The 25,522-nt window shown below is 36.8% G+C and overlaps 1 protein-coding gene across 1 annotated transcript in view; it reads right to left on the reverse strand.

Annotated features, from left to right (window-relative positions):
* Nucleotides 1–365: 365 nt before the first annotated feature.
* The window catches only part of RTTN (rotatin), a 109,472-nt gene continuing 84,315 nt past the window's right edge, over nucleotides 366–25,522 (reverse strand). Inside the window, exons 16-24 of the mRNA XM_008068419.2 lie at nucleotides 22,948–23,053; nucleotides 22,079–22,176; nucleotides 20,770–20,847; nucleotides 17,106–17,232; nucleotides 12,992–13,194; nucleotides 9,714–9,981; nucleotides 3,318–3,421; nucleotides 2,108–2,177; nucleotides 366–787 (exon numbers count right to left, since the gene is read on the reverse strand). Of these exons, the coding sequence (XP_008066610.2) occupies nucleotides 702–787; nucleotides 2,108–2,177; nucleotides 3,318–3,421; nucleotides 9,714–9,981; nucleotides 12,992–13,194; nucleotides 17,106–17,232; nucleotides 20,770–20,847; nucleotides 22,079–22,176; nucleotides 22,948–23,053 (1,140 nt within the window). The 3' untranslated portion in view covers nucleotides 366–701. The remainder of the gene's footprint in view (nucleotides 788–2,107; nucleotides 2,178–3,317; nucleotides 3,422–9,713; nucleotides 9,982–12,991; nucleotides 13,195–17,105; nucleotides 17,233–20,769; nucleotides 20,848–22,078; nucleotides 22,177–22,947; nucleotides 23,054–25,522) is intronic.

Consider the following 25,522-nt stretch of genomic DNA (forward strand, 5'->3'; position numbering starts at 1 on the left):
TAGAATTTGAACCTGGATCTATATGATGACAACTCCACTTGTATCTTTTTTCACAGCCTTTCAAAAGCCAAAAGGTGAAAATTATAAATGTAACTAATTTATAAATCATTTAGAAAGGAGTTGACATCATTAAAATCTGCATAAGAAAGCTACACACAAAATCATACACATTTACATATATCCCTTCACTAGTATGTATACTCTGGACAATACAAACGTTTGAAAAATAAGAATTTGTATTGACAGAAGCCAAATTTTATGTCAAAAATTAAAAAAAAAACCCCAGAACACAATGCCTTCTTTCAACTCCTAAAATTAATATTTATGAGACCGATAAGAATCTGCAAGCAGCAATTATTAGTCAATTTTTAGTTTCTAAAAATACTGTGTTTTATTAAATAACTGTTAAATAGGATTTTTTACAAAGCAAATTGTATAAAAAAGGGTAAAAATATTTTCTGTTCCCAGAACTTTCCATGTCTTTTTCCATTGCCTCTTGTCAGCTGCTATTACTTCCAGAGAGCTGCTATGAACAGACAGGATTGGAGCATCAACAGTTCTACATCTCATAGAGAAGAAGGGGACCAATGCCTTGCAGAAAGTCAGCATGTCTTCAGGAAACAGTTGTTACACAAAGCTGGCTTCAAGTGTAGCTCCCCCGTTGATGGCCATTAGCTTCAGGGCGCAGCACCTCATGGCACTCAGGAAGAGTTAAGGAGCTGCACAAGGTTTTCAAGACATTTCAGATAGTAGGCATTTAGAGGGTTTTCTTCTGAATTTGTGAAAGCTGAGATAGAAAAATAAGAGTATAGAAATACCAGTTTATTAAACTTAGTACTATACTTGAACATGATCACACATACTCAAATATATATCAATAGGATTTACATATAACTTAAAGCTCTATTTAAGTTCTTGATGTAATAGCATTCTAGAATATTTTATATTTTAAGAAAATTAAGAAGTTACAAAATTTATACTTTTTTAAAATTAATGGTTTACTCAACGAGTATTAGAAAAAAATATACCTCCATAATGGATACCATTAACTATAATCACAAATGAAAACCATTACTCTTTTTCATTTTTATGTACCATCCTTCCTAAAGCATAAACTTTAATGTAACTCAATTATTCACTAACTTCAGAAATTCTTGGCCATAGCTAAAACAAACCATAACCTCCTCCGCTTAAAAAAAAAAATCAAGGGCCAGGCACAGTGACTCACGCCTATAATCCCAGCACTTTAGGAGGCTTGGATTACAGAGAGAATTGCCTGTGTCTGCGGGTTTGAGATCAGCCTGGAAAACTTGGTAAGACCTCATCTCTACAATAAATAAAAAAACAGCCAGGCATGGTGGTGCATGCCTGTGGTTCTAGCTACTTGGAAGCTGAGGCAGAAGGATTGCCAGAGCCCTGCAGGCTGAGGCTGCGGTGGCCATGAGCGTGCCATTGCGTTCTAGACTGGGCAAAAGAGTAAGACTCCAATTTAAAAAAAAAAAATCAGACTATAAAAAACACAAATTAATAACCAACAGATCCATTACAGGACAGGAAAGACACAGTTCAATGTATTCGTGCAAAAAATGTTCAGAGAATACCGCTCACTGAAAACTGGTGTCACGTAAAATGAGTAATGTGCTTTGAAAAGAAAGCTCTCTCTGGTATCATGACCAGATCACAAGAGAACACGGATACAGGGATTTGGAAGAGTCCTTGATGTTAGATCTGAGTTTTTTGTTCAAGGTTAATTCTAATTGCACCCAGTCTTATCACTAAGAACATACTTCAGCACAGTGGTTGCTACCGGCAAAAGTAGTTTAGTACAAGAATAAAATGACTTGGAGAAAGATCACAGACATGTTTTAAGAAACTATTACATTTCAAACCTTCATCTATCAGACCATTAAAAAAATGATATAATGGAAAGTTCTGACCAGTTATTGGCACAGTTTACAATGTTTTGACAAAATAGTTCCTCAAATCCTACTAAAACTGTGGAAAAATCTGTCATTTTGCTGTGGCCAGTCCAAATTATCTCATTATTCAGATAATTCACTCGATAGCTTCCAAGTTTAACTGTAATCTCTTTAGTACTAAAACTTACTTTTCTTTGCTAAGGAATATGCTTCATCCACTCTTCTTTTTATTGATGGATTTCTCAAAGTTGTTTTTGCCTGGAGATAATATAGAACAATCCATTAAGCAAATTTATTGACAAGGGTTAAAGATCAGAATATCATGATACTAATTCTGCCCACTGCTAACTACAGTATTAAACAGCATATTATAAAATACAACAGTGTAATGGGAGAATGATATAGTAGTACCTTCTATTGTGTCAAGTCCCCTGCATGTTCTTAAGTCTTACCATGTCCTTCTCCCATCTAACTTGATTATGTCTCTACTGTCCCACGTTCTTTTTTTCTTTCTTTTTTACTTCTTCTCCTCTAATCTCAATTTACTATTTAAAACCAGTCACCCTTGGTTTCAATATTTCAGATTCCCTGAAAACTCAGATTTCAGATCAAGCATATCAAACAGTAGCAACTGGCCAGTTGGTCAACAAGTATTTACCGAGTGATTACAAAGTGCCAAATCCTGTGATAAGCTCTGGGGATATCCAAGTAAGAATGACAGCAGCAGCCAGTCTTTGTGTATGTGACTCTGGTCTGTGGAAGAACAGCTAGCACAGACAGGGACAACCAGCTGAGAAAGCACCATTCCAGATGGTTGTCTAGCCTAACACTGCCATTTGGTTACTGTTTAATCCACTAGATACATACAGGTATTTCTCTCAGGAGTGAGATGGCTGGAATAAAAGAGAAGATGAAAGGCCAGCAAGAGTAGACATAACTCCCACTCTGCCTATTGTCTCTGGGCAGGCTCTGTGCTGTAGTCTTACAAGAACTGAGCTGATCTCAAAACTCAGTGAGGATATATCCCAGAGAAAGGGGAATCATATAATTGGATAAAATTTTGTTATTTAGTTTTCTACTTCAAGATGCATTTTTCCTTTACACATCTTTTAGAAGAAACAATCTATACTAACATTGCAATAAAATGGTGAATCAATTTAAAATAGCAGAAAAAGCATTTAAAACAGAGATACTCTTTTGAATTGAGACATTCTGTTAAAATGATTAAATGAAAAATATCTCAACTGATGGCTTACTAGCTACATGAATGAAAAGTGAACATGAGTCTTTGATTCAGTTTTTTTTTTTCTTTTGCTGTTACTCTTCTGACACCCTTGGATATATCCTAAGGGGCCTGGTTGTTTGCCCCCAGGTATAACAATGATTTTAAAAACTGACCTTCTGATAATTGTAAATCAAAGCCCAAAGTGCAGCTGCTCCAATCCTCTGAGCATTTGGATTCTCGCTTTCCAGACAGGCAGCTAGCACAGTAATAACTTTTTCTAAAAATAAACACATTTAAAAAAATCAGTTCTAGACATTACATTGTATTCTTCCCTTGGAATAGTCAGACACTCTCTTTTTTCCCATTAAAACACAGATACAAAGTTGGTGTCACTAGACTATGGAAAAACCAATCTTTTATACCATGTGGTACGTGGGAGGACAACCTCAAAACACTTTTCATGACAGGCAAGGAACCATCAGAGACGCAGAAGCTGTCTAACATTTTGGCCTAAATTCAACAAAGGCATATTCATTTAAAGACAACAAGAGTGCAAAAATAAGTATATGATGAGTTAGTTATATTAATGAGTTCTTCAATTACAGCTAACATTTTAGTAAGCAGGAAAATAGATCTGCTTTCATGTTAAATATTATAGAGATTACACAAATATATCAAATATACACAAATATATCAAAAGCATGGGTTACTATATAAAACCATAACCAAGAAATATACTAGTTAATGCTTTTTTAAAAAGATTAAATATTTTAATGAAATGTGTGTGCTTATGTCAGAGGAAAAAGTGATTTAAAATCATGTCAACACATGAGATAAGTCCTTTGTACAATACCATACTACTAAATTAGTTTGAGTCTGAAATAGAGTCTTACTAATTATTTGCACCACTCTACTTGTTTTCAGGAAAGATTCAGAGAAGTCCAGTTCCAAGAAAACTATCAAGGTATTTGGAACAATATTTGAACCTATTTTATCACTCATTTTTACAGGTCATTAAATTTTATCAAATTATTTTCCTCCAAATTGTGTGATTTAAAAACATGTTGCATTCTTAAGGATGAACCGCTTGTTATAGGAACTCGCTATACATTCGCTACCTCCAGTGCAGTGGAAGGCATTCATTCTGTTACCCTTTTTTTTTTTTTTTTTTTTTTTGAGTTGGAGTCTCGCTCTGTTGCCCAGACTTGAGTGCAGTGGCCGCTCCCAGACACTGCAGCCTCGACCTGCTGGGTTCCGGCGATCCTTCCACCTCAGCCTTCCAAGTAGCTGGAATTACAGGCATGCGCTACCACGCCCGACTGATTTTTGATTTATTGTAGAGATGAGGTCTCTCCAAGTTGCCCAGGCAGGTCTCAACCCTGCGGGCCAGGCAATCCACTCACCTCGGCCTCCCAAAGCGCTGGGATTACAGGCTGAGCCACCGAGCCCGGCCCATTCTGTTACCCTTTCAAGCACAAGTCTGTGCCTGCTCACTGGTAACAGTCCAACCACAGTGCAGGCATATTTTAGGAGTTCAATAAATACTAGTAGGTAAAACATTTCATAGTTAAAACAAATAAAAATATTAAGTAACTAATTTATATATTTTTTAATTTTAAGAGATTTTAAACATTTCGCTAAAAACTAATCATAAAAGCTGCTCCACTTATTGAACTCGAGTTGTGCAGTAGAATGACAATGTGGAAAGGTGGGCAGCAATTTTCCTTCCACAGGCAACCTACTGCCTGTGAGGTACCTCAACCCCACTGTCTAATGTCCTTTGGTTTTCCTGTGTCATAATCATGCATAACTAGGCCATGCAAATGGCTATCGGATGTAATTTATCATGCGAGGTTACAGGTGACAAGTGGTTCTCATTAGGATGCACCATCAAGTGGAAGGGTGATTTCCATGGGTTCAACTGAGTAGCATCAAGGGACGCTTTTATATCTGTCCCAAACACTCAGAATGGATAACCTCTATTATCTCAGTAAGTTTATATTATACATTCTTAAAATAGTTACTGTTCTTAAAATTTATAATAAATATCAAATATATAGGAAAATTAATATAGTGGCCCCCTCTGATAAATCAATTTTTTAAATCACATTTTCTTGTGGAATACAACATGCACACAAAAAAACACATGAAACATTTTTGAGTTTAACAGATAGGCATGGACTCATATAAATATACAAATAAGCTCAAAAAATAAGTAATAAAATGTAGTTAAATAATGAGAAAGTGATGAGTTTTGACTACTCATGATTCGTTTTCTTAATATAATTGATTTAATTATAAGTTTAAGGAAGTTATGTTGGTAGTTATGATGAATCGACAGTTTTAGTGATAATATTTACATCATGAAAATCTACAAATTAAGGTTGATTTAGTGATAAAACTGAAATAGATTTCAGTTTTATGACTATTCTGCAGAGGGGTGAGAAAAAGTCTTAACAGTATATTACTAACAGATTTGATGACAATACATTTATTGGGAAGAAAGCAGTTTAGGACACAATGTCATCTGTCATATGAATGAATGGCCACCATAATTGGCTACAGACGGATATAAAAGTATAGCAAACATCAATTAAAGTATTCTGTGAGAATCAACTGGCTATTCATAATTTACAAAAAAGACCATTACTGCACTATTATTTGTAATTTATGTGTTTATACTAGCAAAATTTATGTTTGTATACATAATACATACACAATAAAATTTCTATATATTCAATATATATCCCACCCTTCACCCTTCACCCAAGAGCTAGTAAACGTTCACCAGAATACTCTTTGTCCTCAGGTCTTGTTAACATGATTATGCTGGCTTCACAAAATAAACAACAATTTCCTTTTTCCCTACTCTGTGGAAGCATCTGTGTTTGGGACTATTGTTTTTGTTTAAATGTTGGGTAGCACTCATTGGTAAAGCTGTCTGGACCTAGAGTTTTCCACATGGTTAAGTTTTTGACGAATTCAATATCTTTCATAGTTACTGGAGATTTCTTGGTATTCTATTTCTTCTTTAATAAATTTTTCTAACTTACTTTTGTCAGGGCAAGTATCTATTTCACCTTTTTTTTTTTCCTTTGCAGATTCACTATGATATATATAATGATACATTTATTTTTATTTATCTACTTGGAATTATCTGAGTCTCTTGAATTAATGTACCAGTGTCTTAGAAATTTTATTAAAGTTTTTAGCCATCATCTCTTCAAGTATTTCCTCTCCCATTTTCCTTCTAGGATACTTCATTCAACAAAGTTAGATTGTCTCAATGTGTCTGCTACATCACTTACCTCGTATTCTTTTAATCCTTTCTCATTTTTTTTAGCTCTCTCTGATGCATTATGGGGGATATTTTTCTAATCTATCTTCTAATTCCTAAGCTTTCTCTTCAGCTATACTAACTTGCTCCTAGACACGCATATTACATTTTTCATTTTGGCTACTGAAGCTCTAGAATAGTGTTATCCAACAGAATTTCCTAAAATAATAGAAATATTTATATCTGTGCTAATAAGATAGCCACTAGATGCATGTAGCTAGTGTGACATACAAACTGAACATTTAATGTTAATTAGTTTAAGTTTAAATAGCTACATGTAGCCAACTGATTGTCATATTGCACAGTGAAGTTCTGTTTGTTTTTTTTCAAATCTTTCAACTTATCAGTTTCCTGCTCCCTGAAAATATCAAATCTTCCAAGCTTGTCACTTTTCTAAATATGGCATAATTAAAGTTATTTTTAAATCTGTGTTTTATAATTCCAATATTTAAAGTCTGGGCAGAGAGGCTGGTATTTTGTTTTTCCTCTGCTAGTTTTCACTTCATGTTGCCATGTTTCCTAATGTGCTAGGTTATCTTTAACTCTGTACTGGTTACTGCTTTTAAAAATTACTTGTGAAGGTTCCCTGAGGCCTGGTATGAACTTGTCTTTTATCCATCACAGAGGCAGTTTGCTTCTGCTAAGCACCCAGGGGTACTGTCAATGGAGGATACCTGAAACCAAGTTCATGGCCCATTTAGACCACATACCTCCTGGAGGCAGAGCCAGTGGGCAGAAATCTGTAGTACCCATTCTCCTATATGTATTTTTTCCTTTTCTTTATAGTTGCCTGAATTAGGTTTTGGGGACCAATTTATTTCTGATTCATCCTTCTCTTAAGGGGATGGCTCTTTGGAGGTCCAGCTTAATACAGGTATGATGCCTGATAAGAATTCCCCATCTTGGGGAGTCTTGACTTCTATTTTCTCATCCCTGACACTCCTGAACAAAATCCAAGCACGTGATCTTGGTAAATGTCTTTAGGGCAAAAGAACTTTCTATGTACTTCTTACCTGCCTGGGAACAGGCTTTCAGTCAAAAATGGCCTAGAAGTTTCCCACAATCTTTTCAGTGCTTTATTTTGAGGTGAATTTTAACACAGTTTATACAGCATGTTTTTGCTGTTTTCAGAGGAGACTTAGACTAACATGACAACAAACAAGGAATGCTCTGGATCTGTTTTTAACAGCAAGGTCAAGCCTCACTGCATACTCTACTCCTGATTATCTAATCCAGATGTTTGGATGCAACTGATCAGAGGCATGCAGCCCTACCTAGGGGTTTTCAGCTGTCTGATTCTGCTAAGGCCTCTTCTCTGGATCCCCAACTGGAAAGGAGGCATAGCCTTTGACACCCTGAACAGCCCAAGACACCCTGAATAGGTACAAATGAAACCGCACAGCTCTGTCTCCTTACCCCGTCTTGAAAGCCCACTGGATCTCAAGTATGTGGGCAGGGGGTGGGGGATTGGGGAAGCTCCTTCGCACCCAAAGTCTGCCCATCTGCTTTAAGTTAATGAAGGAGAAAAAGCATTGCTGACTACTAGGAAATGCTAAAAATAAATCTAGAGGAACCCAGAAGTGGAAAATGCAGACTTCTCCTTTAGTTCCCTAAAAACGTGTCCTTTTTTCAACTCGTAGTAATAAAACTGGAGTAAGTAGTCCCCATAGAAAAAATTTATTCTGAGAAAGGTGAATAAATAATACCAGATACTACTGAATAGCTACTATTCACCAAGAATGGTAACAGAGAATTTGTGTGCTATCTCACTGCTCGGAGGACAGCTTATTATTATCCCTGCTTTACAAATGTGAGGAATGAAGCAGACACAGTGGGAGAGGATGGGAATCAACCCAGTGATGTTCATCCCCCAGCAGCAGAGAGCAGTGTCAGTGGAGGAGCTATGGGAAAGTGAGCAAAGATCCATGGCAAATTTAGGTAAGTTGAAAGCTGGCTAAACTTTTACAATTTTCTAGGAATTTAATAATTATCAGAACAACAGAATCACAACTGTGCACACAATAAAATGGAAGGAGAATCACATTTATACATTTAGAAAACTCTGCATTTTACAGAAAGACGTCTTTGAGAAAAGATAAGTGAAACACATGAAGGAAAAAAGAGAATTCATGTACCTTAAACATTTACCATGTGTCTGAAATAGTGATAGGCACTTTATGTGTGCTTATATATCAATTCTTACCAAAACCAAGAAATGTGAGACTGTTTTACAGATGAAGAAACTGAGCCCAGAGGCACAGCCCCAGGTGATGCTGGGGTGAGCACATGTGGGGGTGGCATTCAAGATCAGGTGTGGGGGTCCAGAGCCCACATTTTTTTTCACTATAATACAATGTCTCCTTATAAAACTCTCTCCCATGAAATTCACACACTCCTCACAGAGCTAGCACATGATTGCAGAAAAAGATCTTTCCAATTCTCTCTTTTTACTTCAAAATGTTTCTGAATCCTCACCAACCCTCACCTCCATCTGTCCTACATCTCAGAGAATGAAGTATCTGTAAAGCTAATTTTACCCTTTGATCTTGGGTGCTGAACTCTCCTGTCTGCTCAGAATCTCTCTCAGTCATCAATTATTTACTGAGTGCTCACTAGTTGAATGCACAATTCTAAGTGTTGCAGATAAATATAAACAAACAAAAACCTCTTGACCCCATGAGAGCTTACGCTCTGGAGCAAGAAGACTAGGAATAGACAGAATATACACATGAACACATAGTCTAGCAGATGATGATAATGCTATGCAGAGAAATAAAACGGGAAAGGAAATAAGAGAGTAAGAGGGAACAAAGAAGAGGCAAAGGGTTGGGGGTTACAATTTTAATATGTTGGTCTAGTGAGGCTTCATTGATATCGTAGCATTTGATCAAAGACACAGAGGAGGGGCAGGGGGTGGTTAGAACAAGAGTAACAAGAGAATGAGGAAAGCAGAAGGCAAGATCAAAGAGTGCCCATGACCACTGTTCCTCTTCTCCTGCTACTCCTGTATCCAGCACGTCCATCGGAATGATATGATTTATTAACCTTAGGAGATTCAGCAGTTCATGGAAGGCTGAAGCCACGTATGATTCATTTCTATTGTCGCTGCCTCCCACAGTGTCTTGAACATAGTGGGTACTTAGTAAATACATGATGATTGTGTTTTAATCTGGATAGAAGAGACTATGAATAACCACATGTGTAAGTGTGTGTGTGTGAAGGGGATACTTACCATTAGCCAGGATTTTGGGTTTATTAGCAGGACTGAAGCAAATATTATGAAAAATAAGAAGAGGTAACACAGGGTTACTCCGATGCTTGTATCTGCTCATCTCAGTTAGTAGGTCTAAACAGCCATCAAGCCGCAGAATCATTTGTTGCCCATCTTCTTGAAATGATATGTTCAGGAGCAACTTCAACCACAGGATGGTTAGATTACTGAGATGTTTATTTCCTCCTTTTGGCAATGTTAGAGACAGGAAGTTTTGTAAGAAGTTGCTCTGTGGGTAATTAGAAAGAGTATTATTTTCTTCTTGTGCTTTTTTCATTATTTTCCTAGTCCCTTGGTGACCAGTTAACTAGCATTCTGGAATACTTTTCCCCAAACTTTCATTTATGTTCCTTCCAATACCTTCTAAACACTCTACCGATATTATTTCCAGGTATAAGGGAAAAAGGTAAGAACAAAATAGTGCTCAAACTTTTAATTCCTGCTAATTCTTCCTCATGGTGGATGAAGCATATTACAGTTAAATCTTAATTATTTAGGATTGATAATTCAGTTAGGAGATTATGTCACGCCTCTCAAGTTTTCTCTTTTTGTCTGCTTTCTGGCAATTTTGCTACTCATTAAAAGCTACTCTACAGGGAGGAAAAAGACATAAAACCCAAATCAGTCTTGAATACTAGTTACCACTCTGAGTGAAGGTATATTGTATCATTATAGCTACAAGTGTTATTGTTGTTGTTTATTAAATCTATGGATATATCTCACATTCACTTTACCCCAAGTGCTTATCACTACAAATAATAGTTTCTCATGACTGTGTCATTCTACTAAACTTACAGATGAGAAAGCTCTATTACATGAACTGTAAGAGTCTTTTCAACCTCCAACCTAGCCCCTTTTGCAAAACCCCACCAAATCCTTAACTATATAAAGATGATAGTTATCTAGAATAATCGATATGAAAACAAAGTATAAAAGTGCTATATTTAAAAAAAAGTGCTGTATCGAGTAGACGCCCATGACAGCATGAAAACCACAGTCAGCTGTGCATTTGAGAAAGGAAATGTAATCACGTAACTTTTATGACTGTACAGAAGAACTCATTGCTTGCTCTGCTTAATAATCTACTCTTGCTTATCTCTTGAGTTCTCCTGAACCTAAATCAAGATGTTGGCTCTAATCTTCAAAATTTAATATTTTACTCTGAGGATTCAGAATCAAAATAAAATGAGCTACAGAAATCTTAGCAGCATCATCCAACTGACAAAGAAACTGGAAAGGTACATGCCCACTTTGAGCTGCATCTGCTGTCACTCACAAGGACTTCTCATCTGTCAACCCAAATTGACAGTTTTTTAGATTCAACCCTTGCTAGATATGGGACTGACAACAGTGATAAAATGTATGTTGGTGCTTTAAAATGTAATTGTACTGTGGGCACAATTTTTTAGACAATTTCCTTCACTAGATAGAATGTGCAGAAATGTACCATGGCAGGAAAAAAAGGGGACATTTCTGACCCTGAGTTGTACATTAACACCTGCTGCATTTTCTCATGCCCACAGATGAGTAACAGAGAGGTACAAGTTAAGTGTCCAGGCTCATTATTACTTAATGCAGCAGAGGAAGTCTCAGGCATCTCCTCATTAGTGCAGAGGAAAACAACTTGATTAATCTGCCCCTGAAAACAGAGTCTGATCACACTTGCATCAAAATATTCTTTTTTGTTGTTGTTGTTCACTCACTGAGAACACACCTGTGAAAAAAATATTCTGGAGCATAGCATCAGAATCATAGACAGAACTGAAGACACCTAAGAGATCATTTTGATTAACCGAATTATTCTAAAAATGAAAAAAACTGAGGCTTACAGAGAATAGGTCTCTAGCTCAAAGCCACATGTCAGACTCGAGATTAGCAACTATATCCCATCTGGGGGTTCCTACTTTGCTTCCTATCAATATGCTCTATAAGAAAGTGGTAGAAAGCACTGCCCCCACTCTGCTCACACACGTGCAGCCTCATTTTGAAAAATCCAATTCAAGAAAACTAATCATTTTAGAAGAGATGTATGTATATGAATACACATATGAAGAAAATACATTCATATATATGTGTGTACATATATGAGACAAACATTCAAAAAATATATATCTATATATACACACACACACATATATATGTATAGGAAAAATAAAACATCCAACTAATTACTGGTAAATATACAACTGGTTGCAGTGAAAGTAGAAAAGATACATGATTTGCAGCTTTTGCAAAACTACATGGGGTGAATACTCCTACCATGGCTAATTTAACAACATGACCTCAGCTGGAATTTTTATAACATTCCAGAAAACTCATGAACCAGAGCAGCTGGCTCCAGCACACCACTGAAAACAACTTTCCTTAGTAAGACTGATCTAATTTTTCTACTTCCTTAGAAAGACTGATCTATTTATTAGGTGATACCACTCTAAGAAATCTATGAGGGGCTCAGGGAGATGAAACAGTAGAGGAAAAGGACTCAATTCTTAGAAATGCTCTCAACTTTTGCAATTTATCTTGGCCTTCAAGTAAAAAAAAAAAAAGAAAAAAAATCAGAGGTATTCAAATTACTATACTAGTAAGTAATAGATAATCTGTCACATTCAAATTTGAAGGGATTTTCCCAATTAGGGATTCTCTTTATACACATCTGAATATAGAATCTAATTGCACATGTGTACTAGAATTATTTAACTCATTACATCCCTTTTAAAGTACCCTAAGTCAAAATCAGTGACAAAAACTCAAGTTTGGGAACTGGAGTGAGTCCCAGAGAACTCATAAAATTGTCTATTATATCATAAAGAAGTTAAAGTCTAACGGGGGGAAAGGGGCTGTGATTTCATAAATCAGTTTGTCAATGTAAATTGAACTAAAATTGTTACTGCTCGGTTTGGTCTGCTTAAAGACCAAATATATTACTTTTATTATCTCCAATAAATGTAAGACAGCTATAAAACTCTCATTTTTGAGAGAGATAAAACACAATCCAAAAGCTAAGAAGATAAACGAAAGGGAAATGGCATGACCATATTCAAGCTTCTGTACCTTTTCATGTATCATCTATCAAATGGCTTTAAACAAAGTGAACCTCTTAATCCTTTACAGTCCTTTAAAATAGAATGTCTTAAAATCATAAAGAAATTAATCCCAGAAATTAAGTTGTAAACGTTTGATTGGAAGGGTGATTTTGTTGAGCATCCCTTTATGACATGAAGGGGAGTTTAAGTCCTTACCTTCTGAATTACTCCTTTGCAGTCATGAGACAAGGCCAGGTTGGAGAGAAACATAAAAACCATCTGCTGCACTGTGGTGTTCTCCAGGGGCATCTGAGAAGCCAACTTGAGGATGCACAGCATCAGAGAGCTGCTGGGAGCACCTCTGTGTACAGCTTGAGCAGGGTATTGTCCACAACTTGACCAGCACAGAGAACTGCAGCCTTCAAAAACAACAACTTATCACAATGCCTTCTTGGTTTCCCTGCTTAGCTTTTAAAAACACTAAGTGGTAAAGCAGATATCTATCAAAATGACTTGGCCATTAACCTGTGAACTGCAAATGAGCAATGAAGGCTAATGTTGATGTCTGCTCTCAACTTAGCAGATTTATCGTGCTCATTGAGGGCATAATTATCTCAATAGAGCATTTTAAAACACCAAGTTTACTTTTTAAGAAAAGAATATAATAAGCATAACAGATTTTTTTCTAATAGTTCCTAAAGAAAACATCTAAATAAAGGCCTATGCAGAAGTGCAGAATTTTGGAAACAAGAGAGAACCAGGTTTAAAGCTTTCATTTGACAGCATAGACAAGGAATGTCATATCCCCAGGAAGGAGAACAGAACAAACACTGTTTTCTGTATTTGGTCAATAAAGATGTGGGGTTCAGAAATGCCAGTGAGCTGCTCAAGGTTGCACAGCTCAGAAGCAGCAAGAGCCAGCAGTCGTGTCTACTGACTCAATGTTTCTCAGTAAATGAAGTAACAAGGAGATTTACTGAGGGAGAAAAGCCATCAATAAAAATCTGAAATACATTTTACTGTTCAATCAATAAGATTGTTTTGTATACAAACCTAAGGTATAATTAACTTGTAAAAATTCACAGAAGGAAGCCAACTTAAGTATACCGAGATCAGAATCAAATACATTCTATAAAATAAGATCATAAAAGATGAATAAACATAAACAAAAATGTAGTAGTGTCTTTCCTGTATTCACAAAACTGTATAGCTGTATCAAATACCAATGTTTCTGTTAACTCTTATACAAAACTGTCATTAAATGATGCAGTTTTGCTTAGAAACAAACCAGATAGCAAAAACAAAAAATGTCTTCCTTAATTTAATCATTTAACCACATTTAATATTTACATCTATTTTAAGTACAAAAGTAACTTATCTGCAAAAAAGGCTAACAATGAAGTAACAAATTATTGTTTTTAAACATTTATTATTAAAGTATATGTTTCTTTTGTTCACTATTTATCAATTGATTTTTTCCCTTCCATACTTCCCTAAGCCCTAAGTTAAGGAGTGAAGGGGATAGTAAAGAAGGGCAGTATAGACAGATGCAATCCTTCAGAGACAAGCACTCCTGGGCTGCTTATGCACTAAGAGGTGCTGAGCCAGAACAGCAAGCACTGAGAGGAGACAGTTGGAGCAGAACAAGGGCTGGAGACAGTTGGCGGTAGCAGAAGGAAGACAAGGGCAATCCTGTACTGGCATCACATATCCCTCATGCCAGTTCAAGGCTCAAGAGTCTGAAGGTCTGTTTATATCTCTTTCTACTGGCTGGAGACAACCTGAGTCAGCTCTAGAAAGACAGCTCCAGAGGGTCAGACTATTTAAAGGAATAAGCCGTCATCAGCATGTGGCGGTGACCAGATGAGCTAAAAGTTGTCTTGAGTTCCAGTCCCTGTTCTGTACATGCTTTGATATTTGGAGACCCTAGTTGCTGACCTGCTAAATGCCACTAGAAGAAGGCATGCAAACTTGCTGACTAGTAAAACCATAAATATTTTAAATGGATATGTCACACTGCAGGCAATACTACTTCACTTCCCTAGTGTTTGCTTTCCCTCCTCTATACAGCTACTTCACGCTTTCTCCCTCTTCTCAAATCACCTCTATCTCTTGTCTTTCCTCACTCTAGTGATTGGTCTTCTCTCATAAGTAATGAAGAATGCAGAAGTGTTCTGATGAGAATTTTCTTCTCTTTCTTGTCAACCTTGCCAAATACCCAAAGCCACACCCGCTTCTCTCAGCGTCCCTCTGCTTCCTGTGCTCAGTCTGTGCTCCAGCCCTCATCCCTCTCACCAGCTGGGCTTCCTGCACCCCCTTCCCCATTCCTTAAGATAATTAACATGTCTTAAAAACATCCATTTTAAAAACAAACAAAAACTCCTCCCTTGACTCCACATCTGTCTCTTGCCATTGCTCCATTTCTCTGTCCCCTGAAGAGTAAAACATTTTAGCAAGGCTGTCTCCCCTACCTCTTCACCTCCTCTTCTTAACCCACACCAATTGTACTACAGTATCCATCCCAGTATTGTACTACAATTACTCTCAAGGTCCACTAGAGTATCAGCATTGGTAGATCAAACAGTCATTGTCTCTATCCTCATTTAAGTAGAATTTTCTACAGCATTCCACAAAGCTGAATATACCCTTCTCTAGCCTCCTTATGACTCTGCACTTCACTGGATGCTCCTTTCCTCTCCTTTTTTCTGGTTCCTCATCTTTTGATCAATTCCCAAATGTGATATGACCCAGAGCCTGGTCATGGGACGCCTCTTCTCTATCTACACCATCTCTCTGGATAATCTCTAACAGCCCCATGGCTTTCAATGCAATCTATATGACAAGGACTTCTGAGGCAGCCAACCTTCGAGATGGTCTCTGCCTCAGTACCACAGTTCATCTGTATGACCAACAGAAGAAGGCAGGAGTGCTAGCATGTTGCTTCTGAGACTTGGTTATAACAGATTTCGACTTCTTTCCTGGGCTCACTCACTCTGGGCCATTTGCTTTCAAGGAAGCTGGCTGCCCTGCCATGAGGCAGCCCTGTGGAGAGACCTAGGCAGCAAGGAACTGAGGCTGTTCTAGCCACACTAGATCCTCTACCAAGTCAAGGCTCCAGATAACAGCAGTCCAGCTGCCAACTTAGCTGCATCCTGACTCTGAGCCAGGACTACCCAGCTAAGTCACTCCCAGATTTCTGACCCACAGAAACTGAGATAACTGGATGACTGATGTTTACAAATGCTAAGTTTTGGGGTAATTTGTTAAGCAGCAAGAGATAATGAATGAAACTAAAACATTTTAAATCTTCAATCTTATATCGCCTCTCCTCTAAATTCAACTCCAATTTAGTATTTTCACTTGGATGGACATAGACACCTCAAACTTCACATGGTCAAACAGAACTCTGGCTTTCTACTTCTTTTCCAGGTCAAATCTGCTTCTCCCAAACCTTTCCCATTTTAGCAAATGGTACCACTATGTACTCAGGCTCATGTTTCCAAATGGGGTTCATACTGGATACCTTTCTTGCCTTGCTACTTTGCATCAGCAAGTTTTCTTGACCCTATTTTTGGGCCATTTGCCAAATGTGTCTACTTCTCTCAATCTCTCTGACCACCACTAAGCCCAAGCTGCTATTATGTCGTCTCCAAATCCTTGCTTCTAGACATGCCCCATTCATTCTCCACACCCCACCCAGAGTGATCTTTCTCAAACACAAATTGGATCATGCCGTTCTCCAACTTAAGACATCCAGTGGCACCCTGTTACACTTGAATAAAAATCCAAACTCCTTAATCTGACCTGAGGCCCTATGCGATCTGTCCTCTTCTCATATTTCAGGTCACTCTCACTAATGCATGACCCAAAGTAGGCTCTCAATGTCTACCAGGTGAATGAATGAAAGAGGAAGCCCAGTGATATCTATCAACTATCACCAGATAAACTGCTCTGAGAACTAACTTTCATCGTGCCAGGCTTCTGTTCGAGAATTTATAAAAAGTTTTAACTTTCCTGGCTTTTAAGGTCTTACATCACAATTTTCACTCTCCCAATTTTCCTATTAAACTCAATTTCCCATTCCACATAATCAGGCCAGTTTCTCCTCTATTCTCTGTGCTGGTCTAATGACTCCCGTATCAACAAACATATGCTAAAATATCTGTCTGCTCTTATAACAGCTAAAAGAAACCCCACCTTTGACCAACATATCCTCAATAAATAAGAGAAACATTTCAAAAATGTGTTGGTTTTACCAGTCCACCTTAACAACATTTATAAAAATTATCTTTTAGTACAATATTGAAAGGCAATATTGGATTCTGTTTACCATTTGGAAAATTTGCAGTATAAACACAAAGTAGCTGCAGGGCAATTTGCATCAGTGAGTCATCCATCAAAAGCCAAGGCCAGAGAGAGTGTAAGACAGGGACAAGATGAGCTCTCAGAGTAGCTTTCTGTCATGGGAAGGAAATAAAGATAGCATTAGTCTGAACATATAAAAATATATAACTAAAATCAAAACCAAAAAAATTGTCACTAACATAAAACAAAAATTGAATTTATCTTTGTTCTAATTAGTATGAGAGGGCATCAGAATCCTGAGGATGGATCCTACACTTCACTGCAGGCCACAGGGTTCCCCACGTGGCCATCCTGACCACGAGCCCTACCAGACTCAAAAAGTCCATTCAACACCAGGGCAGTTAAATATTCTACTTAGGTTAGAAACACATAAAACAGCTTCTGTAATATGTAAATTTAGCAGGAAAGTGACATCTCACATTGAATTAACTCTTATAATGCTATGATATGGTCAAGAAATGAGAATTTCTAGTTAAGTAAACATTCTTCTGATTAATTCTGGGTCCCTCTTCCCTGCCCTGTCTCTCCCTCCCTCCCTCCATGCCGTGTGTGTGTGTGTGTGTGTGTGTGTGTGTGTGTATGTGTGTGTGTGTATATGTATGTAGAAGTAAATTATTGGTTTTAAGTAATTTGAGTATTGCAAAATTCAGTCTAAAGATTATGCTAAATCAATAAATTCTTGAATAACTCATAGTCTTTTATTACAAAGATCAGTTACCAATGGGATGATATTATAGATAAAATATGGCTGTTTGCAGTTAGTATGGCAATATCTTTCTTAAATGAGCAGGAATTACTAGGTAATTTGAAGATCCATGTGTACATGTGTATGCATGCACATAAATATACAATTTTATGTAGCATTAAGTGGCAAAATAGGATCGAAAGTTATTCCCAATGGTCATCACTCTCCATAAGCCTTGTGGCCATTCTCAACATTCTTCCCCAGGTGTGCCACTCTCTGCAAGCTTGGCACAGCCCCACATCTGCAGCAGTTGACCTTGCTTACTATTTCACAGAGAAGACAGAAACCAGTAGATATAAACTCCTTTATCTATTCAGCCATTCCATCCACACAGTTTACCTGTATTTTTATTTGTCCATCTTTCCTGTCAGTCGCAGTGAGGATCAGATGTTGCTCTTTTTGTTAGAGATTGATGCATCCATCTGTTCTGAAACAGCCCCTCTTGCCACCTCAGGGATCTTTATCCACTGAGTAGTTCTTTCTTCCTATTTCTTTAATAACTAGTACCCAATTTGTTCATTTCTCCATTTATACTGAAGCAGTTTATATGTTAGGAGAAAAAGCATACTAACCTCTTTTAATCCCATATGTCATGACTAAGCTTCCTTATGGCTGTCATCTCCCCATTTCACATTTAATCTTCAACTCATTTCAATTTATTTTCTGCCCTAATGATTCTATTGAGGCTACTCCTACTTTTGTAGTTGCCATCCCTCAGGCACTGTGGCATTTGCTGCAGGTCTTTTTTTTCTTTGCTACTTTTTCTTTTTCTTAAGAGATAGGGTCCCTTGCTATGTTGCCCAGGCTGGTCTTGAACTCCTGAATTTGGCCTCCCAAACTGCTGGGATTACAGATATGAGCACAGTTGGCCTCCTTTTTCTTCATTTCCACAGTGCTGCTCTATCCTGGATTGTCTCCAAATTCTTTCTCCAGCATTCCCCTTTTAGTTATCTTCTACCCTCTCTTCAATGTTCATATTTTCCAAAGACAAGACCTAGGCTTTCAATATATTCTCTTGGGAAATTTCAACTACAGTTATGGCTACAAACACCACTATACACTGATAACTCCTAATATCCCAGCCTGTACAGCTCCTCAGAGTCCCAGATCCATATAAACTACTGAGGATAAGCCCTTTTCCACCTGGATGTCCCAAAGACACTTGACACTAGCATGTGCCAACGTGAATATGGGATTTCTCACTCCTGGAGAAATACTCTTGCATAGCTAAGTGGCTGAAAACTGGAGCCTGGAAATATTCATTTCTCTTCTTTCTCCTCATTACTTCAAATTTATTCTTCTTCTCATTTCTACCTGCCCAAGTTAAGGTCTCATCATCTCTTGTCTGGACTATGACAGTCCCCTCCCTCTAACCTTGTCTGTTGTTTAATCCATTTACCTCACAGCCACCAGGATCCTTCCTTTAAAGTTATATGTATGTAAACACCAGGGTGGGGCAGTGGTGGGCGACCTGATGAATTACTACAATAGTGACGGGAACATGCCATACACCTCAGGCAAGCTGGAATAGAAATTAGGAATCTCTGCCTCCAGAGGCTATATTTATACTCAAGAGTAACCTAAATATTCTTCTTTGGATTTACTCCTTATTAAGCAACTTAGAAATGCAGAAATGGTTTGACTTATTGAGAGATTACACTTTTATAAATGGCTAATATGATACAAATTGAGCACTATGTTCCCAACGAGCATTTCATTAATCTTTATAAGTAGATCATAGCTTTAAAGTGTTCCAGAGTACTCTCTGAACAAGGTACTATGGATGAATATTCACTGCACACACATATGAAATTTATATACTTACATATACACATAAAGATCAATGGCACACCTAGTCACAAGGATAATATTTAGCATGATGGAATCATAAATTTAGTAAATGACATCTCTATTTTGAGAAAAAGTTTATATCAGTTCATATACCAGGAATTTTAATGAAATATATAAATAAATACTTAATTCCCAGCAAACTGTTTTGAAATATAAATTATTAGTCATGTATCTTTTTATCTAATATGGCTTAAGAAATACATGTTCATTTTCCAGATGTATGTAATATATTTTTTCCAGTTCTACCACAAGAGCAAGAAAAGTAAAAGTTTAAGAAGAAAGCAAGCTTCTAAAATTTATGTCTGCATTACAGATTTTTCCATAGTATTTCTGTATTAAGACAAAACTATTTCAAAAGTGTTGTATCACTATAGGCAAAGCAAATCAAAATGTTCAAAAGATAATATCCTCTTTAATAGTATTAATACAATGGTTTAAAATGACAGCATTAATGCTTACAGAAAAAGCAAACTATCTCAATGATTTTCAGACAGAGGAGCTATGCAAACAGTCACAGGGAGCCAGCAAAACCAGAAGGAAGGAACTTGCTTGAGATGTATATATGGCCACAATAGGCAGCAGCTGTATTTTCTATTCTGAAGCAGGAAACACATTCATCCTTTCTAATAGGAATAGATACCTCCACTTACTCCATTGGAGAGTTGTTCTGACAACCCTCTTTGAAAAAAATTCACAATAAGACATGCCCGGCCATTCATCCATTCTAGTAGAGAAACATCTAAAATGCATAACAGTACAGAATGAGGCTGAAGTTGGTGAAGTTAAAGTTTCAATGACAAAGTTGAAGTAAAAACACTGATATAAACAAGAAATGTAATCAGTGTTGATAAATAACAAGATTAGATACATTCACTTCCAAGAACTAACATCGAGTTTAAGGATCAATCAACTGTGCATCTAAAAAATTAAAATTCAAAGAGTTTTCCATTTTTCCTACTATATTGCCTCATATAAAAACTAAACTGTTTAATACCGGCACTACTATCAAATTTTGAAAAGTAGCTCTACTTACTTTACAGTCTTCATTTTGATAGAGACAGTTTCTTAGGAGCTGCATGGCTATGCTTAACTCTTTAATAACACCATCCTCCTGTTTAAATAGAAAGCAGTTGAAAAATGTGAATGCAACAGCATATCCCACTTTTTATATATAGTAATTCCCTCCCCCTTTGGGTCACAGTACAGTGCATCTGTGTCCTAATCATGCCTGAACACCATAACTTTGAGGGGACTGTCAAGCTAATGATCTCTGAAAGATGACCATAGCTCAAGAAGCGTATCCACCTCGAAAAAGCTATTTCTGTTCTATCAAGCATGGAAGAACTCGGATATATGATAGCCTCCATGCTTCATCTCAATAAAGTGAGGCAGGTACTGACAGGTTTTCAGTCATATTAGGTGTTGGCTGACTTTCTCAATGATGAAGTAAGGGCCTTTGACTAGAGAGAAAAAAGGAAAAAAGGCAAAAAAAAAAAAACCTGATGAACATCAATTAAATTATTAAATAAGGCTTTGGCTCAGTTTCCTATTAAATGCAACAGGAACTAGTTACTACATAGAATGCTGCTATAATGGCCTTACCTACACAGAGAGAGGGGTTATAAACAATACTTATATATTTACACATACCCACACACATTCATTTGCTGAATAAGTGGGTGACATCTTATTAACCATAGATATTATTAACTATATCTATTACATAATAACTATATTATTTTGAGTTTACATGAACATAAGTTTAAACATGAGTCCAGCAGACTCAGTGCTAGAAGAGATATTCAGAAGTCATGGAAAGAGATAAACAGAGATTAGGAATACCAGCTCTGCAACCACCCAGATACAGGGGCAAATACTAGCTTCATCAATTACCAGCTGTGTGACTGTGCTGTCATGGGTGTCTATTCATGAGATAATATATATACAATGTTTGCAAAGTGCCTGACATACAGAAAACACTTGATAAATTATAGTTGTTATAGGTCTCATTTCTAGTCATCCTATGCTAGTTTTGAGAGAAAGATTTTCTTTTTTTTTTAGGGTAAAAAATTTATCTTGTATAATAGCATGGACATGTGGATATTTCAAAATGTTTACAATAACAAAAACACATAATATATAAATGTCAGCTAAAGATCTTCAAGTGAGAATTAAGACCAAAAACTCCCAGCAACCTGCTAATGTAAAAATTTCAATAACTTATCTAACTGTACCTTTCTTCTAAATCAGATACTCATTTGAACCTTGTGTTTATTTACAGGCACAGGGAACTGGAGAGATGGTCTCTTATGCACAACATTTCCCTCATCTCAGAATTCTACCTTTTTTCTCAATGCTGCTTTCCCAGGCCTCAGAGTGTCCAGGTTCAGTTGTGCATTAATGTGCTTCATCTGCTCCACGCAGTTGTCTATGAGACCGGCTGAAAGACAAAATCTGTAGCAGTCAAAGGAATATTCTATTTTCAAATAAATAAAAACCACATACAACATCAGATTCTCAAAAAAATAACATTTTGTGTTTCTGACCCACTTCATGTCAGTATTTTCAGTGAGAGATTAATGAATCAGAGGTGGGGAAAAGTAAGAAACTACAATGCCAATGCTGAAGTTCATTTGTTTTCAGTTCATAGTAAGATACACCCCAAATCTAATTTATGACTTGAGGCATGCATAATTTGTTTTAGTAGCAAATAGCAATTGAAACTAATGAACTTGATGTTGTTGTTATTTTCTTTCAACTCTCAGACTTGTGTTCCCTGATGCCCAGATGAGAAATTGCAGCACTCTCAGGGGAAAATATGAAAATACAGGATCATCTGATGCTCTTGTTTTTGTAACAAAACTATATATATTTTTTTTTCAGGTATGCAGTATGTGCTTGTGGGTACTAATATTTCATTATCACGAAACTGAGTAGTGTGTTACTTCTTTTAGCTGATCTAATATTTAGATATAGATTCTCTACAGTAAGAGTCATTATACATTAAACAAGAAATAATCTACAGGCATACTCTTTTTATTTTAAAAAGTAATGCATATTTACTGTATTTCTGTATGAAAAAATATTTTTTCAAGAGATTATACCATAATTTCTTTACATTTTGAAGTCAAAGAAAATTAAAATGAACAAGCAGCAAAATATCTGAATTGGCAATATGCCATAAAACCAGTTAACGTGCCAAGTGGCTCACCTTTCAAAGCATGTTTCTGTGCTCTTCTACTGACAGCCAGAAGTGACATCAATGCATTTGCAGCAACTCCTTTCAGAAGATCTTTGGAGGATTTTCCTTCATAGCACTGCAGAGAATACAGATCAAACTACCTTGAAGAAAAATTTAATCTGTAGCAAAACTATTGTGAATAAAAGATATTTCCTATTTAAAAGATACTGCTAGGTTTCAGTTATCATGTGAAAATCACTGAAATTTGACAAATCATCAATATTTGAGAATGCTCTGAAATTAGACTCTGTAAGAATTTTATAATATAGGCAAGAACAGCAATCATTCTTAAAGACTCACTTATCATCTACAGAAAAAAAAAAAAGCTTTATGTACTCACTAAAATTCACCAGGGCATTGTGTGTGTGTGTGTGTGTGTGTGTGTGTGTGTGTGTGTGTGTGTGTTTGCACGCACATGTGCAACTAATTAAAGCAGTTCGCTTAGAGATTCTGGAAGCAAAACCTCAATTTCTCAACCAACTCATCTTCAACAAAGCCTTCACCAACAGCCACAGGGGAGAGGAGAAAATATACAGTAAATGGTGCTGGGAAAACTGGCTGACCACATGCAGAAGATTGAAACAAGACCCCTACCTATCGCCATACACAAAAATCAACTCTAAATGGATCAAAGATCTAAATATAAAACCTCAAACTATAAGAATCTTAGAAAATGCAGGAGACACCCTTAAAGAAATCAAAGAAGGCAACCAATTCCTGATCAAAATCTCAGGTGTTCATGCCATAAGAGGTAAGATAGACAAGTGGGTCCTCGTTAAACTGAAAGTTTCTGCAAAACAAAAGAAACCATCAAGAGAGCAGGGAGACAGCCCACAGAACAGGAAAAAAATATTTGCCAACTGTATATCTGACAAAGGCCTAACATCCATGATCTACAAGGAACTCAAACATGCCAAAAGGAAAAAAACAAACAGCCCAGTAAAAAGTGGGCAAAGACATGAATAGACACTTCTCAAAAGAAGATATACGGGCAGCCAACAGACACATGAAAAAGTACTCAGACTCACTAACCATCACAGAAATGCAAATCAAAACCACATGGAAATAGCACCTAACCCCAGTAAGAACGGTCATCATTAATAAAATAAACAACAACAGATGCTGATGAGGATGCAGAGAAAAGGGAACACTTCTACACTGCTGGTGGGAATGCAAACTAGTTCAACCTCTGTGGAAAACAGTGGAAAACAATTCCTAAAAGAATGAGAAAATGACCTTCCATTATGACCTGGCAATTCCCCTAATTGGAATATACCCAGAGTAACTCAAAGCATTCTACAAATATACCCAGAGTAACTCAAAGCATTCTACAAAAAAGATACCTGCACATCCATGTTTATTGCAGTGCTATTCACAATAGCGAAAACATGGAACCAACTTTTCTGCCCATTGAAACCGGACTGGATTTAAAAAAATGTAATACATATACACAATGGAATATTACGCAGCCATAAAGAAAGACAAACATTTGGACTTCGCAGCCACTTGGATGGATTTAGAGTCAGTAATACTCGGTGTTACTATACTGAGTATGCTTAGTATATCACAGATACTAAGAACTGAGTACCGCATGTTCTCACTCATAAGCGGACCCTGAACATTTACCATAATACTATAAGAAAGGGATTGGCAGTAGAGGGATACTGCTGGGGAAGAGTAGGGGGGACACAACATCAATAGGGGAATCTGAGCTCAAACTAGGCAAAGTGGAGGCCCACCCAACCTTTACCTGTACTATGTCCACTTGTATACCTAATCCTGAATTGTATCCTGCATCTTTAAAATTAAATTAAAAAGAAATCCTCACATCATAGCTACATGTCATATCTCCTACATCTAGAGCACCAACTCCCTCTCCCCATGACTATTAAAACTATTGTGTTATTGCTGTTGGGCCCCTCATGTTATTGGACTTTTGACTAAACCAATCAAGCATCTTACAGAATGCTCCAAATTCGAGATTTGTCTGTTTGCTTCCTCATGTTGATGTCTAACTTATCTTTTCTCCTTTGTATTTCCTGGATGTTTTAGCTCAAAAGAAAAGCTTGACTAGATACAGGTTCGACTTTTGGTGGTAAGACTTCATGTGGATAGAAGCAAAAATTTTTATTGCACTTTCAAAGGGTCCATAAATTCTAACTTGAAAATCCAGATGTTTCTCATTTGCTTTATAAATATTAGATATAATTAAAATTTATAACTTTTATCAGTAAATTTTCAAAATGATTCAAGCTTTATCATATCATTATTAAAATTAAACTTAAACTCTACAATTTCACTTGAAATACAGTACAGAATAATCACCCTCTTACATTTTCTGACTGGACTATGCTTGGTAATATGATTGGGGGACCTTGCACAGTGGGGGCACTCACAGCCTAACCACCAGGGCTAACAATTCCATCTTAAACATTTCATGTAGGCTACTGCTGCGGACCAGGCAGGTACCTATTTAGCCAATGGATTAGATGTTAAATGCCCAGAGCCAGGGGTCCATGATAAGGATCACGCTGAGTGTAACTAT

Source organism: Carlito syrichta, unplaced genomic scaffold, assembly GCF_000164805.1.
Source record: "Carlito syrichta isolate Samal-C Ts95f unplaced genomic scaffold, Tarsius_syrichta-2.0.1 Scaffold310835, whole genome shotgun sequence".
Taxonomy (NCBI): Eukaryota; Metazoa; Chordata; class Mammalia; order Primates; family Tarsiidae; genus Carlito; species Carlito syrichta.